We start from the raw sequence: 17,410 nt of genomic DNA, 5'->3' as shown, positions 1-17,410 counted from the left end.
GTTGAGGACCCCACAAATATATCCAAGAGCATCCCACTGGATGTGAAGTGAGCACCAATTTACCCGGCTGCATCCTACAACCACTGGTGATGTCTTTGGAAGGGCACACTTCCTCAAGTAAAATTATCATTGTTTTTTTTGGCTGACCCTCCCTTATTGTAGTTAGTGTTTCAGATACTGGGAAGCTGAGGGTCCCCCTTTTTTGACTTCTCACTCCTTAAGTTATGTGTTCAATTAAGATGAACATACCTCTCTCCCAGATTATTATTATTGGTGCTCCCTATTGCAATTCCTGAAGCATAAATGAAAGTCCCTAATGCTACCATATGAGCCTTATTCCAAATAGCAAAAGTAAAGGGACATACTTAGGACCATTATAATGTCAGTGAAGAAGGCATGGTATACTTTCCCATACTTATAAGCCCATTACGGATAACTGCTCAAGATATAGGTTGAGCCAAGAGAAGGAGATGGCATACCTTGAAGCCTGAGTCTGCCATTCATGTTGAGCAGATGCAGGAAATTAAACATGCTTCTCCAGTGTCCAAAGTCAGCAACTCTGGGCATTAGGCCACTCTTTGAGACCAACACGTGGAATAAGGAATAGGAGCCAACTAAAAGGGACAATAAGGGATGCAAGGTTGAGTAGGAATTTCTGGTTTATCTAGCTGATTTTGGTAAAGTGTTACACCCAACGACAGAGAGACAAGTAGGATAATCTTTGAAACAAAAAAAAAAAATGCAGCATGACCCGGAATCGTGAAAACATGTTTGGAAAATGAATTTCATGAGTTTATATTCATCCACTGTGGTCAGTAGAAGGACACTGGGCAAAAGCCAGTAATCAGTGACTGGAAAGAGTACTTGGTCCAACAGCACTCATGGCAAAGGAGAGAGCAGGAAGTGAAAGTAGATGAAGTAGACGATGTGCAGGCCAATCAGAAGCATGTAAATAAAAGCGACTTTGGACTAAGTCAATGGTAAATTCAGGTAAGGGGCAGGTTCCAGACCCCTTTTAGGATTTTTTTTTTATCCACAAAAGATTTCACAAGTGCACATACACAGGTGAAACCTAAAAAGGAGCTTTAAAGGCCTTCCTAGGAAACATACCTTTAGATGACAGATGTAAAGCAGCTACATTGTCTACACCGCATACATTTACAAAACATTACTATGTAGATGTAGTGACCCGTCACCAAGCCATTGTGGGCCAAGGAGTTCTACAGACACTACTTAAAACAACTGTAACTCCCACAGGCTAGCCACCACTTATGGAAGCAGAATGCTTTACAGTCTGTGCTAATACAACAAAGAATCCAGAAGGAACAAATACATAAACAACACAACTAACCAAGCGAAAACCACAATTTCTCACTGGAACTTAATTTCTTTTAATGTAATTAAACTAATTAAATCATAGTGTCAACGAATTACCAGTGCAACTAAAAGAACTACCTAAACGAACTAACCCACCAGATAAAATCTAAATATATACAAAGCTAATACATAAAGCACCGTAATATAAAGCAAAAGGCTGCTTAGACCATCCAGTGGCAAGCAGTAACAGAAACAGATAGTGACCATAGTCCAAGGGGAGTATCTGGCCTCAGTGAGGGAAACCCATCACTGGAACAAAGTCTGATACAGTCCTCAAGTTATAAGTCCAATAATTCAAAAATTCCGTTGGTCACTCCTTTGAGAAAACAGTCGACGCGTTTCAGCCTTATAACATCCGGCCTCTTCAGGACAATGGAAAAGGTGCCTTACGGCAGAAGAGGCAATTATGCATCAACTAAATGCTCGGTGGAGAACAACTTAAAACTCGAGCACTCATAGAAGGCGGCAAACCGGCATCATTAATTCCCGGAGACCAGCTTGTAAATAAAACGTGCTAACCAAGAGCGCGTGTAAATAGAACAGCCTGCCAAGGTCAGGAAACACATGTATCTACAGCCACACAAGTCTAAGGGAAAATGTTACTTACTCAGTAAGCATGTATTTGTGCATGTAGTGCTGTAGATTCACTTGCGTTCACCTGCCTCTTTGGACACCTGTGCTTTTTACAGTTGCTTTCACTATTTCTTGCTAACTCTTTTTGCATGGACACCTCTTTATACCACACTTTGCTTCACGTTTCATCCTCACCCACTATAGAGGAAAACAATCTTACAATGGAGTTGATGACCATGGGCATTACCAGCCAGGGGAGGAATTACACTACATCTTGACTCGAAAGACATTCTTCGAAGAAAAAGTTGCACACCTCCAAGCCCAACACTAGATGGCAGGATTATGCAAAGAATGTGAATCTACAATACTACATGCCACAAACAGATGCTTACTGGGTAGGCACCACAGATGAACATCGCTTAATAGCCTCACTATAATTGGGAGAGCCCTGAATTGTGGTACAGAGCACTATGTCTTGCTGTGCCTTAATGTTTTATTTTGAGTAATACCATGCGTTAAATTTAAAACGTTATTACAAAGTTAAGTACCCCTATTATTTTTACAAACCTGTGTCACCAAAGTATTTCATTTCAACATCTTTTGAACATTATGACCAACTGTAAGAACCAATGCCTCTGTTTGCAACTTTTGGGGTCCATGTGAAGTTCATTAATTGGTACTTACTAACATCATGAATTCACTGAAATCCCCAGCACATTGCAACATTCCCCCAACATTTTGTATTTAGCTTCTATTTAGGTCATGTGGTTGTATTAGTGCTCATTACAGCTACTGTGTGGGCTCCTAAGAACATGTTTCTAAAAAGGTGTTTTAGAAATAAAGGTATCCAAGTTTCATTAAAGGTTCACTTCCTTATCCCCCTCCCGTTTGTATGTAAAGAAAAATTCAAAGCTTTTATTATACATTTCTGTATTTGTTCCAGAGCACCTTTGGTTTTTGGCGAAAACCCCCCTTGAAGATGATGTACGAATCTCAACAAATCAGGATACTTAATCCAGTTATATTTAGAGAAGTAGCCCATGGATTTCTGAACTTTCCCAAATTATTTCCTAAAAACGAAGTAAGTTTCTTTATTAATTTTTTACATTGCCAACAAATAATGTCGTCTATCTCTGTTTTTAAGACCTGTCATTTTATTGCTAAAACAACCATCAAAGATTTGCCCGCACTACCATCCACCTATGTGGAATAAGACCAGTGCCATTGCACTTGTTCTCTGTCCCTGCAGTTAGGACCATAGGAGGCATCACCTGAAAATCGTAATAGAGGCAACTTCAGATGATGGGTCAGTTTTGAGATAGCACTATGTAACATTCCTGGAAACTTTACCTCCACATGGATGTATATAATTCTTTATCTGTGTCAAGAGCAAACCTTAATAAAGATGTGTCACTCACATAATGGATATTTAACTTTAGTTTATAATGGCTAATGACAAAGACAAACACGATGGAAAGAAATGTGCCCATAGTAAATACCTAGTTGTTAGGTAGATTGAAGCATTTTCCTTTGTCACTTTTGGGCTTTGCCAATTGGCTTCAACCAAGTATTTCAGCCTAGTAGAAAATAGATCTACATTTCTAAAACCTTATTTAGAATCGCAACAGGGATATTTAATCTATTTATCTGTGTTTTGTGTAATGTTGTTCCTTCACTGCCCTAGAGGCGTCATAATCAGTTTAATGGGAAATATAACAGGTACTTCCGATATCAAGCTTGAGGGTGACTGTCAATCCTCATGCTTAACCAGGATAACCTACTGTAAACAATTTGCCTTTTCTGCAAGATCGTTCAAACTGGACTGTTCCCCGGGGGAGCAAGGTCGAGACTGATTTGCATATGGCTGGGTCCAAACTGCGGTGGCATGGTGAGCAAATGAACAATTGATTTAACCCAGATCTGTGATGTGGGGGGGGTGGGGTGTTGGAAAGTTTTCTGCACTCCATCCATCATCTCTTTGTGTGTTGCTATGTTTGCCCTTAGTGGCCAGGGTATGCCCAGACCTGGGACCCTTGTTCACTATGCCACTGGATTCAAGCAAGCCTGGCTGAAGAGGGGTGATAACCTTGAAACCGGTCACATGATGCATGTTTCTAGTCCAGGGATATGGCTGGGTCCAAACGGAGGTGGCATGGTGAGCAAAAGAACAGTGGATTTAATCCAGATGGGGGGGGTTGAGGGTTTGAAAGGTTTTAGCACTGCATCCATTGTTGTGTGATGGAACAGAACATATTTACCTGCAGGAAGACATTACAGAACCCACTCCAACAGTGACCATCACTACAGATGCCTCACAAATGGGTTGGGGTGCACATATTGGCACTCTCTGGGTTAGAGATTTTTGGAAGGAACAAGAATCAGTACAACATATTGACATTCTAGAACTAAAAACAGTGTTCCTAGCCTTAAAAGCCTTTCAGGCGCAGTTGTGGGGGAAGACCAGTTCTGATCGAAACAGACAATACCACAACAATGTATTATATCAACAAACAGGGAGGAACACAATCGTTTGTTCTTTCAAAACACGCACAGGAAATCTGGAAATGGGCACAGCGTTTGAAAATGCACGTAACAGTGATTCACCTCCTAGGAGAAGACAAATTAAGCAGCCAAGCTTCATTCTCTCAAGAGTGGGAACTAAGGCGAGCAGTACTCAAACAGAGCTTCCGACAGTGGGTAACATCAAAAGTATACCTATTTGCAACACAGTCAAATGCAAAATGACAATACTTTGCATCCAGGCACCCAGGCCACCAGTCTCTAGGGAAAGCCCTGTTGATAAACTGGTCAAACAGGGTAATCAACAAATGCAAGCACAACAAGATGAAGTTTGTACTTATTGCTCCACAGTGGGCAAGGCAAACATGGTACTCAAAACTAATACAAATGGCCCAGGGCAAAATTAAGAACTTGCCAAACAGACAAGACCTGCTGTGTCAATGCAAGGGGGCAGAGTACTCCATCTTGAACCAGAGTCGCTAAAGCTGGCAGAATGGCTCCTGAAGACATAGGGGGTCATTCTGACTCCCGCCGGCCGAGGTAACCGCAGGGCCGGCGGGAGCCGCCAGAATACCGCTGCGCGGTCAGAAGACCGCCGCGGTTATTCTGAGTTTCCCGCCCGCCCGCCCAGCGGGAAACCCCCTTCCACGAGGATGCCGGCTCCGAATGGAGCCGGTGGAGTGGAAAGGGTGCGACGGGTGCAGTTGCACCCGTCGCGATTTTCAGTGTCTGCATGGCAGACACTGAAAATCTTGGTGGGGCCCTGTTACAGGGGCCCCACGACACCCCTTACCGCCATCCTGTTCCTGGCGGCCAAAACCGCCAGGAACAGGATGGCGGTAAGGAGGTCGGAATCCCAATGGCATGGAGGATTCCCCAGGGCAGCGGGAAACCGGCGGTACACCGCCGGTTTCCCGTATCTGACCGCGGCGTGCCCATGGGAGCACCGCCAGCCTGTTGGCGGTGCTCCCGCGGTCGTTGGCCCTGGCGGTTGTCTACCGCCAGGGTCAGAATGACCCCCATAGTGTTTGGTCGTCTTGACTTAGCAGAAAAGACAATGGCAGTGCTGAGAGAAGCAAGAAAGCCAATAAACCAGAAGATGTTACATCGTGAAATGGGGAGGATACTCAAGTTGGTGCCAAAGAATATGATTATTACACCAAAATACTACAGATGTGGCAGTTTTCAAATACCTTAACATTTCCTAGACTGCAGTCTCACTTATACATCATTAAAAGTTCATCTGGCAGCAATTATGACATGCACAAGGGGTTATATAGGAAGAAGCTTCATTAAATCACCAGTCACAAAACTCCTTGAAGGAGCAAAGAGAATAGCACGATCTGGACAGGTGCCAGCACCCACGTGGCACCTTAATCTGGTTCTAACACAACTCATGACAAAGCCTTTTGAACCTCTGTACAAAGCTTCATTAAAGAAGCTTACTTTAAAAATGCCCCTCTAGTGACAATGACATCACTCTGCAGAGTAACTGAGCTACAGGCTCTTACAATACAAGAGCCATACCTGCAAATACAGAAGGATAGAGTTGACATAAGGGTGGATCCTCATTTCCTGCCGAAGGTCATTTCACAATTTCATATTAATCTAACTATTCAAATTCCAAGTTTTTTCAAGGAACCTAAGAATGAAGAGAAAAGAGCACTGCTCACATTTGATGCAAGAAGAGCAATTGTACACTATAGAAAGAACAAAGACAGGCAAACAAAACACCTATTTGTTTTCTTTGCAAGCAACAATCTGGGCAAACCAGTGACTAAAAGGATTATTCCCAAATGGATTTCACAAACCATTCAGATTTGTCACGCAAGTATACAACTATGCAACACGCCAAAAGCACATTCATCAAGGAAACAAGCATTTGCAATGCAACGGGTCTCGCGTTTCTCCGAGTTAGAGCTATTAGCAGTTGTAAACTCCCAACCGGACTTTTCTTGCCTCATTAAATGGAAAAAACAAGCGCGATCGCGCTGCTCAACAAGTGAGATCTCGATGTGAAAAAAAGAGAAAAAGAAGTCCACAAACCGGACGGAAAACAGCGTGGCTCATATGTTTTCAGTACTTGGTCGCTGCGCTCGAGAAGGACTAACCACTGGAAAAGGCATGACGTATGCTTGCCTTCCACTAATGAAACCAAGCAGATTTTAAAAGGCAAGCCCACGAACCAATAAAAGATACTGACGTGACATGGGCGGGGCTCCGAGCCCTTTTGTAACTACTACAGCGTCTCGCAAGCGATACGCAAGCGCATGCTACGCAGGCTCGACCCTAAAGAGGGACAACTAGCACTTTCTTAGCAAATATTCCCTTACAGGACATTTGCATGGCAGCTAATTGGTCATCCGTTCATACTTTCACAAAACATTATTCTATGGATATTCAGATGAACAAGGTGGGACAGAAAGTACTTAAACATGCATTTACTAACTTAAACCCATCTTCATCCCAGTTACCGCGAGGGTTTAAAAAAAAAAAAAAAGGGTACAAATTCAATGCACAGCATGTGAATCCATAAAAGACTCCTGCAGCATAACAAAATGGTTTCTTACCTGTAATAATAGTTTCCTTGCAGCTTGAAGAATTTTCTGGATTCACAAGCAGCCCACCCACCTCCTCTAGAAGGAGGGCACAAAAAAAAAAAAAAGAATCTGAAGATGGCAACCACAAACCGAGCTTCGGTAGAGGGCGTATGACGTCACAGGAAGCTGAATAAGGCTCCAAATGATGGATCCATCGACACCCAACAACAGACAAAGATAAAAGAAAAGGACTCAACCATTTGAATGGCAGATTAGTGCACAGCATGTGAATCCAGAAAATTCTTCCAGCTGCAAAACTACTAGGACAGAAGCCTGGGATCTGGACCCAGGAACGCAGGGAGTGTTGGCAACAACTAGCCGCTTGAGAGTGATTAGCTATCTGGGAGGGACAGGGCATCTTGCAGAACATAGACAGCCTTACGACTACGTCTTTTGATTTGCAGATACTAAGAGGACTGATAGGGTCTGCTCCTCTTCATTCTCAGAACCTTTCTAAACCCTTTGGCTCCAACCCTAACATGAGAGAGAACTACTTTTGCCCTTCACAGAAAGGAGTCTCCCCGTCTCTAAAGGGGAGCGATTTAGGGGCAACCAGAGTACTCCTTGTGGAAGAAGAGGCTGGCCATTGTAGTTTTAGGGTTTCGTTGATTTTTGGTTTTTTTTAAGCAAAGCAATTGGGATCTCTATTTTTTCATCATCAGTCTTTGACAGAGATAGAATGGCAGAAAAGGGAGAACGTATGAGCGAGGGAAAGATAGAAAAAGAGTGAAAAAGGGAGGAAAGAGGGTCTAAAAGAACCTGTTAACTAAAGAAAGAAACATGAACTGTAGACTGATGGCAGAAAGAGGCATTACATTGAATAAAGATCGGGCGTTCTTGGTATTCTGCAACCTTAATGTTAAGCAGCATAGCCACAGACTCCTAGGAAAAGGTTGGGTCTCTTTACTTATTTTTAACAAAATAATCACTGTATGTTAGCATTACTTATGTTTGTTCTGAATATTTATTTTCTTCCTTCCTGGAACCTTTGCTGTGAGGTCCATTAAATTTGTGTTTAGAGCTGAGATGTGCTTGAATTTTCTTTGTATACCAGATGGAAAGTTTTGTGCTCCCCATAGGATATTTGTATATTTATGGTTCATGGCTGCCTGATGGAAAAGTCACCACCTTATTAATTTGCCATGCAGTTGATTTCTACACTACATGGTTGTTACGTTCAGTGGTATGCAGGCGTTGCCGTGGTATATGCAACCCCCTCTGCAAAAAGCATTTCCAGGACGGCCCCAAATGATACCAGACCAGATGCCACTCTGAACTTAATGTCGGATCGTATAGCTCTCCTGTGAAGTTTATCGATAATTGTAGGACAGTGCATTTTCCAGACACATGAATTGAGTCACAGTACAGAAACCATTATGAATTCTGAAAATATATTTTCGACTCTGTCAATTGTTTTAAATATATTGTCTGGCGGTCTTGCTATTCAGAAACTGATCCTTCCAAATACCATTAAGTAACAGTGCATACAGAGATCCTGCTGGGGAAGTGTTAAATATTAACACCAGAAAGATTTTAAAATGTTTAAGCGACTTCAGGGGTTAAACACAGCAGTGTTATACCAGGGCAGTGCTGAAAAAGGGGAAACGCTCACTCGACTTAATTTACGCCTTGACACGGCAAAGGTCTATGAAAACAAAAGTGAGTCAAAGTGGATGATGAACTACTTCAAGCTCTGCGCAACACTTACTACTACATGTTTATAGACGAGTGCCAGTACTTCTCCGGTACATCATTTAAAGGGCAAAATGGTTGGGATGGATTATCATCAGATGTATTGACTAAAATCAAATGCTTAGGCTCCCAGTGGGCCGTAACCCTTCCGGGAAATATAAAAACTAAGTATATATTCTCCTATCTGTGGTTATCAGGAGATACTGATCTCTGTGGTCCGCAACAAATAGGAATAGTGAAATACGAATTTTACTACAATTGGAGAGGATAAGTTAGGCCACGACTGAAAGGGTTACGCCTAAAACAAACACTAGTAATTAACGTTAGAGCTGTAACTGCTCTATCCCTCCAAAATACGTGAGCCTATAGCCACTAGCCCTTTACAGAAGTTTTCCAAATCAATATAGGTGCTTGGTCATGCATTTTGTAGTGTCCCTTCCAGAAAGAATCAAAGTGTGTGTCCTACTTGGTGTAGGGGATGTCTTAGAATAAGGTTGGAGACGACAGGTCTAGGGGCTTATAGTTCACATCAGTTATCAGCTGTATTTGGCTTCATAGACAGCCAGGCGTTGGGCTCAAAGAGCTTCACGCTTGTCTAAATTTCATCGTTCCTGCTCGAGTAGGAAAGAATAAGGCAAAGTCCATCTGTAAGGCTCCTTTGCAGAAAATGTCGTTTGGTATTCTACAAGCATATGCAGTGTCTGCATTATTATTCCATTTTTATAGCTGATCTTTGAGGCTTATTTAGTAGTGTTACACAGGCATACATATACTTGTGAAGAAAGGAAGCAAGACTGACAGTTTTTCAGATCGTATGCTTTTAATGGGCTAATTGTAGTGCTTTATTTGGTAAGTGTGTGTGTGTGTGTGTGTGTGTGTGTGCGCACGTGCCCCAGGGCTGAAGATATTCCACTGTAGCTGGCTCCACCGTCTGCCAGTGCTGCTGAGGGGCAGTGCCAGCATCATCCGCAAGCCCTCACACTTAAACAAGTGTAGGATTTTGACTTTGCATGTCACCCCAAGCTGTAGTGGTGGCCTGTAAGTGTGACTTTAATCATTTTGTAATACATTGAATTGCTAAACATTTGTACTGCGTGCCCCAAAATAAGCACTAGCCAATGGATGAAAATGAATTAACCAAATAAAAAAATAGATCTTCTTTGTAGACAATCCACAAAGAAGTAGCAAAAGGAACTGGCTCATGTCCTAAAGAAGATACCAGCAGGCATTGTGCAAAGTGTTCGAATATATCTAGAAAGACAGTGCCACTCACTCAGGTGAAGATGTGGTGAAAACATGTTTCTGCCTAATAATTACAAATGTCTGTGTTGTATTCCTAGATTTCTTCCAGTTTACTCTTTAGAGGTCATGAAGCGCATACATATGTTTCTCTTTTTTTTAATCTTGCAGCTACGATTATGATGGTACTATTAAGGATGAACTGTGCATACTGGATTGCATGATTAGAGAAAAAACATGTACATATCTATCCTGTGCAGCGCATGCCACATTGCCATTTTGAAAACAGCTATTTTTTTTTTTTTTTCGCCTAATAAGCATACACTGTACTAGCAAAAGAGGAACACGGATTTGAAAAGAACATGTGTTCTCAAAAGGTTTTTTGCCATCAAAAGTAAATATAGTGACCTAAATTGTTAAACCGAAACCCAGCTTTCCTCAAATCCTGCATACTAAGATCATTCACTAGAAGCATCATTTGGTCTTGCAGATACGCTTTGAAAGTATAATGCTAGATTTCGTTTGTGATGCTATGAAGAATTTAAGAATTGCAAATGTCAGCCAGATATGCATAGTGTCCTAACATGTAACAGTGAATTTTACTTAAACTGTTACTCCATTCCTATATGTGCTAGAGTTTTAAGCTGCATGACAACTCTTCTGTTTCGCCAAAGTTGAATCAAGTGGCTCTTGCGCCAATGGAATTCAGCGGCTATTTGTTTTCAATGGGAGCATCCATATATAACCTCGTCTGAATTGTTACTTATTTTCCGCTGCCTTGATGGTGTGTCTTCTACTACTGTAATAATGCTCAGATTATGTACCTGTAATCTTTATTAGTCTAAATCTCTAGGAGTGACTTGGCCACTCAGAGTTCCAAGATGCCTACTCGGCTGTGACACTCCAGTGGGCGATCTCTCCAAATAAGTGTATTTTGGCCTATGATCCACTATTAAGGCCACTTGATTCATGTTATCCAGACCGGGGGCAGGGAGGGGTACAGGCTGAATTCTACGATCAGAGCCATGATTGGAGTGAGAGGATGGAGCATGCGTTCAGTGGCCTGGCCTGAGCCTCGGAGGCCCCACGGGACAGGGAATGCAGGTGAGCCTGAGCCATAGGGCTACCAAGCCCAACCAGGCCTTCTGACTTGCATCCTGTCCTGCCGGTTCCCCACGCACGTCGGATGCCACTCCACCCTGCGCTGGACAAAGCACATAAGCCTGCCCAGGCCTATTGCCTGCTGTGGCACCGGGGTTATGTCGTAATATCACCAGCCAAATTGAGCCGCACCTCTCTCTCCCGCTGGTCCTCTTCTGTGGTGCGGCGATTCTGCCATAGGGCATGCCCCCCCACCAACTGCTGTGACCGGGTGGAGGACCGGACTGCACGCTATGTCCCTGCAGGCCCTGTGGGTAGTGGCTGCTTGCAGCAGGTGTGGATAGGACCTGTTCCCACACCACCTTGGATTCTGTTGAGCCATGATGTTGAACGCATTGATAGGGAATGTTGGCGGATCTGGGGTGAATGTCCTGCTCAGCTGAGCCTCATGTTGGACCCTTTCCATACCACCAGCCTGTGCCATTGTACTCCTGCTGGGAGTAATCAGTTAATGTTGCTGCAACCCGCAAAGTGCTCCAATCCTGGCCTTGTTGGGGAGGGCTGGCCTGCTGTGACCTCCACTTGAAGCTACAGTTCGACCGCACAGAGGAGATGGATAAATCAGAGGCCCCTGCTGACATGGAGGGTATGATGGCTGGACCCTCTGGCTATGAGCAATTGACTGGCACAAATGCCATCATGGTGAAATCTGGGCAGGTTTCTGCGCCATAGATGTGCTGTTCAACACCCTCACTAGTAAATTGGATGGGATCGGGGAGTGCCTGGACCACCAACATGCTCACCTGACTGTGACGAGGGGCGTGTTTCGGCTCTGGAGACTGTCGCAGCAGCGAAGCAGCTGGAGTAGCTAGGGCGATTCCGTAAAACAGTAGCCACCAAGAACGAAGATCTGGAGGCCAGGTCCCACCTTAACAACTTGCATATTGAAGGCGTTGCAGAATCCACAGATACAGGTAACATGCCGACTGACAGAGCTCTTCGGCAGACAGCACTTTATGCCTGCCTTCGTGGTAGAGAGAGGCTACCACTCCCACAGCCGCCCCCTGAAGCTTCCCTGCGCCCCTTCACTGCCCATCTTCTGAATTTCAGGGATCACAACACTTTTTACCTCCGGAGTAAAATTGGGCCGGTGCAGTACTAGGGCGTTAGGCTCTCCTTCCCAGACTTCACTTTGGTAGTACAGGATGCGCGCCACAAGCTTACTGAGGCCAAAGACATTTTGAGAAAACGGGGGCTGATAATCAGCATGGTTTAACTGGCGCACTAACGGGTTGACATCAACTACAAGGCGGGTTTCCTTGAAGCACTGGCGGATGCACTGGCCTATTGTAAGCAATACATGGCAGAGCACCAAATTTCCCATTGCAGCACTCTAGACCGCTATGTCTCACGATGGATGATTAATCTCCTAATAGCTGATGCCCTAATCTTGTTATCACTTCTGCATTCCAAATAGCATCCGGGGAGCAGTCACTGTGACGTTGCTGCCCCCCTAAGGTATACACCACTTTACTTATTACTTCAGTGTTTGTTGTTTAGTTGATGATTCCATTTACTGGGATTCATAGGGAATTTGAGGTCCTAGTGCTGGTGGGGGGGGAGTACTTTAAAAAATAAAATATATATATACCAGGGTTTGTTTGCAGAAACGAGCCAATCCACTGGCAGAATGGCACACACATTGATTTTTTGCTACGCTTTACAGTGCCTCGTAACAGTGGGGGTGCAGGAATCCAACTATTCTTTACCTTCTGGATCATCAGGGGAATTAATAATCCCCGGAAAGCCAAGCAGGTACTTCAAAACCTAGCATGCCATGGCAGGAAAAAAGCATTTTTGCCAGAGATGGTCATTCCCTCTGGGAGCTCTCATGCCTACGCATCCTCATGGGACCCGCACAGATACTTCTCCAGCTATATTGCTTACTCCAGAGGGGTGTGCATACTAATACACAGATCAATTCCCTTTACCCCCAAGGCTAGCTTAACTCATGAAGGGGGTAGGTCTGTCACAGTCATGGGAGTCTTAGCAGGCCATAATGTGCTCCTTAATGTTTATGTCCCAATTACTGACTCCCTGGAATTCTTTCAGGATGTACTATGCCTACTGGGATGAGTGGGCGCAGACTATGTCATCATGGGTGGCAACTTAAATATGTTCCTTGACCCCCGGCTGGACGCCATTGCCTCAGCCCCCAGTGGCAAATTGCGCTCCCTGCAAGTTCTTCGCGATCTCGTCAACACCCACTCTCTTAGACACACCTGGCCCTTTGTGCCTCCACCCCCGGCTACACATTTTATTCAGCATCATATAACACAAAGACCCTTGTAGACTATCGGTTACTTTCCACAGCTGCTGTCCCCTGGCTGGATGATGTCCCCCTTTCCGGGCACACTGTACAACCATTCCCAGATTAAGATAGTATTAACTGTGCCTTTTGGGGGAGCGCAAAGCGCTGCTGATGATTCCAAAGCATTGCCTTGCTTGACGAGGTATTTCGCGAGGAGCTCCGCACGTCCATTGTGGACTACTACGAACCAATACTGGATCGGTCTCCACCCAGTCTACCCTGTTGGAAGCCTTCAAAGCCTTCATTTGTGTTATATGCATCACAAAGAACACAGGGGTGCTACAGCTTCTTTGTAATGTGCTTTTGAAGGTCGAACCCGGACTGCGCGACATAGACGGTGCAGACACAGCAGCTCTGCCGACCTCCGCTACTGCGCCATGTAGCCTTACTCAACGAATATCGCAAGCTGTCCGAGCAAGAGGTGGCATATTTGGAAAAAAACATGCCAGGCGCTATGGTGAGGGTGAACGTTGGCGCACCTACTTCACCCACCCAGGGGTACTGGATACATTCCTGAATTGCTCCACGACAGTGGATCGCACACGACTAATAACACCTCCATCCTGGTGGAGCTACATGGGTATTACAGGCATGTATATACCTCCCGCTTCAGTGATGCTGGGGAGGAAATGGTGGACTACCTATCGGAGATGGCCATGGTCTGGCTCACAGATGCCCAGAGGCAATTCCTCAACCAGCCGACCTCAAACGAGGAGGTGGTCCAAGTGATTGACTCCCTGGATAGGACTAAGGCCCCTGCACTGGTTGGTCTCATGGGTGCTTTCAATAAGACTAAGAAACATCTGCTGGGCCACACTTGCTGGCAATGTATGCTGAAGCTCTAGTTGTTGCAGGTCTCTGTCCTACCCTATGCGGAGCAGTAGTTACACTGTTGGTTAAGCCGGCAAGGACCCATTGTGATGTACATCCTATCGACCGCTATTACTACTCAATTTCGATAATAAAATATTGGCAAAAATCCTTGCCAAACGGCTCATGCTTCTCTTGGATACAGTCATTTTGCCCTTGCAGTCAGGTTTTGTTATGAGACATTCCACCACATTTAATTGGGACCTGATCTTCTCAGTGCTTAATAGAATCTCACCAGACGTTCATGCAACAGTGGCCCTGCTTGATGCAGAAAAGGCCTTTGATTTTTTGGAGTGGCCTTTCTTACATGCCGCGCTCCAGAAATTAGGGCTACTGTGAGGGCCCATCTCCCTTATTATGCTCCTATATTCTAGACCAGTGGCCCATATACAAGCAGATGGTTCCCTTACTGCACCATTTGATATCACTAGGGGGAAACAGCAAGGTTGCCCTCTGTCCCTCCTCCGTTTCATCATGGCCACGGACCCCCTCATCCGGCACATCCAGAAATAGCGCCTCCACTGAGGTTTTCACTCAAAACCTGGTCCTCTGCCTTTGTCCTCTATTTGTGGATGATATCCTGCTATTTGTTAGTTACCCCAGTTACCCCATGGCCAACCTAATTGTCCAAGAGATCATACACTTTAGTTGTTTTTTGGGCCTAAACATAAACTGGGACAAAACTGACGAACACTACCTCATCGTAGGTTTGTGATTCCCCCCTAAAGTGGTGCACAGACTCCATCAAATACTTGTGGATCTATGTCCACTGAGAAAAGGAACATGTCATTATTTTGAACTACGGCCCTGCCATAAACAAATTGACGACCCAAATTGAAAAGAGGATTGGGCTGCCGCTCTTCTTGGCTGGCCGAATCGCCATCATTAGACCGGTTGTTCTCCCCCGTTTCTTATATATTTTGTAAAATATTCCTTTACCCCTCACCAATGCTTTTTTCACCACCCTGAAGACTATCCTTTTGCGAATTATGTGGGCAGGCCACAAACCTTTGGTGGGCTAGGACACTTTGATACTCTCCTACGAGCAGGGTGAGGGAGACTAAAGGGGTGGTTGGGGGTACCACATTTTCACCTTTATTACCTGGTGGCGCAATGCCAGTGTGCTTACCACTGGTACGACAGGGACGCACATCTCCCATACAACAAACATAAGTGTTATCAAACGGGTGAGGTTTTGCTACATGCCATTCTATCTTGGGGAATCCTGCTTAACCCCACAGACATTCAGACACTTTCCACCACCAGCTGGTCAAGGCGCAAACTCCTCAAGTTGCTTGGTGGCATTTTACTTTGCTCTCCTTCCTTGCCCCTCATAGATAACCAATGGTTCCCTCCTGTGCAGGAAATGCTAGTTATGCGCACTTTATCCTGTCATGCAATATACATGTATGGGGACAATTTTCTGAACAGGCACGTCATCTCGCAGGCCTACGATGATGCAACCCCTATGGACCAGTTCCTCATGCCCTGTGTCCACAGCGTGCTATGGGCCCAGGTCCCCAGTCCGCAACAGGAAGCTTAGGGAGACATGGGAACACGACTTGCAGCATCCCCTCCCAGGTAAAATCTGGTATTACTGTTGCCAACAAACTAAGCTCATTTCCACAGACACATGCTCATACATTTTAAGACACACCATACTACACCTAGCACCCTGGTAAAACTTGATCCCACCAGATCCTCGAACTGCCCTAAATGTTCCATAAAGAGGATAGATTTGACACACCTGACATAGACTTGAATGAATTTTTATGCATAGGGTTAGACGATGGAGCCCAACTGTCCCTTATTGGCTTAAAAGTTTCATTTTTTGCGACACCAGCATTGAGATTTATGCTGCATTACTACCTCCCACAGCCTTACCCAAGGACACCTGGCAAGCACTCAGAGACTATTTGTTGCAGCATGAGCACCAAGAATCGGATTGAGTCATAATGTCCAGAACAGACCAATATATTCCGCCTACTGTTCTCCACTTCAGTTGTTGGATTTGTGGAATCCAGCGCATTATCATTAGCCTGGCCTCCCATTGCTATTTCCTACATGTGTGCTATGTTTCATGACGTGGTATGTCTGCTGTATCTCGTTCTTAGACATTAGAATGGTCCTTCCTCAAATTTTGTACTTTGTTGCCGTATGAGATTCATCAGTCAACAGTGTGCGGCGTTTTCTGTACATTTGTACATATCTGAATTTTATATATATATATATATATATATATATATATATATATATGTGTTTGATGGCATGTGTAGCTGCAGATACACAGCTGTGCACTGTTCCTGCCATCTAGTGTTGGGCTCGGATTTTTACAAGTTGTTTTTTTCAAAGAAGTCTTTTCGAGTCACGGGACCGAGTGACTCCTCCTTTTCGGCTCCATTGCGCATGGGCATCGGCTCCATCTTAGATTGTTTTCTTTCCGCCATCGGGTTCGGACGTATTCCTCTTCGCTTCGTAATTCGAATCGGGAAACTTAGAAAATCATCGAAATTCGTCGGTATGGTTTACGTTCGGGACCGGTTTACTTTCATCACATCGGCACCGAAAACAAGACCGCTTCAGCGGCCCTTCGGGGCTTCCGCACTTCACCAAGGCCTAGTCGGCCTGACCACACCTGTCGTCGAAGACTAATGGACCGGACCCCCTTCCGTTTCTGTCCCAAGTGTCACGACAAGTATCCTTATACAGACCAGCATCGGGTCTGTAACCTGTGTTTATCGCCCCAACACAGAGAGGATACTTGTGAGGCCTGCCGAGCGTTTCGATCCAAGAAGACCTTAAGGGATCGACGCGCAAGACGACTACAGATGGCGTCGAAGCCGAAACAGCATCTCGACGTTGAAGAAAAAGAGATGCGGATATCCAGTCAAGAATCGGACTCGGATGAATCCGACGGTGATCGACCTTCGACAGCGCCAAAAGTGAGTACACCTGCCCCGTCCCACACCCAAGGTCAGACCAAAAAACTAAAGGCCACGGGGACACCACTGCCGGAAGGCCATGGCTCCACCTACAGAAAAGAAGGTGACCAAGTAACATCGGCCCC

The 17,410-nt window shown here is 44.8% G+C and overlaps 1 protein-coding gene across 12 annotated transcripts in view; it reads left to right on the top strand.

The window, feature by feature from the left end:
• ST3GAL6 (ST3 beta-galactoside alpha-2,3-sialyltransferase 6) overlaps window positions 1-17,410 on the top strand; it is a 502,129-nt gene that overhangs the window by 444,380 nt on the left and 40,339 nt on the right. For all 12 annotated transcript variants that reach the window (XM_069204903.1, XM_069204900.1, XM_069204906.1 and 9 more), the window contains one exon: window positions 2,894-3,031. In XM_069204903.1, coding sequence (XP_069061004.1) covers window positions 2,894-3,031 — 138 coding nt within the window. The remainder of the gene's footprint in view (window positions 1-2,893; window positions 3,032-17,410) is intronic.

The sequence above is a fragment of the Pleurodeles waltl genome, chromosome 8 (genome assembly GCF_031143425.1).
Source record: "Pleurodeles waltl isolate 20211129_DDA chromosome 8, aPleWal1.hap1.20221129, whole genome shotgun sequence".
Taxonomy (NCBI): domain Eukaryota; kingdom Metazoa; phylum Chordata; class Amphibia; order Caudata; family Salamandridae; genus Pleurodeles; species Pleurodeles waltl.
This window is presented reverse-complemented; position numbering and strand designations above follow the sequence as displayed.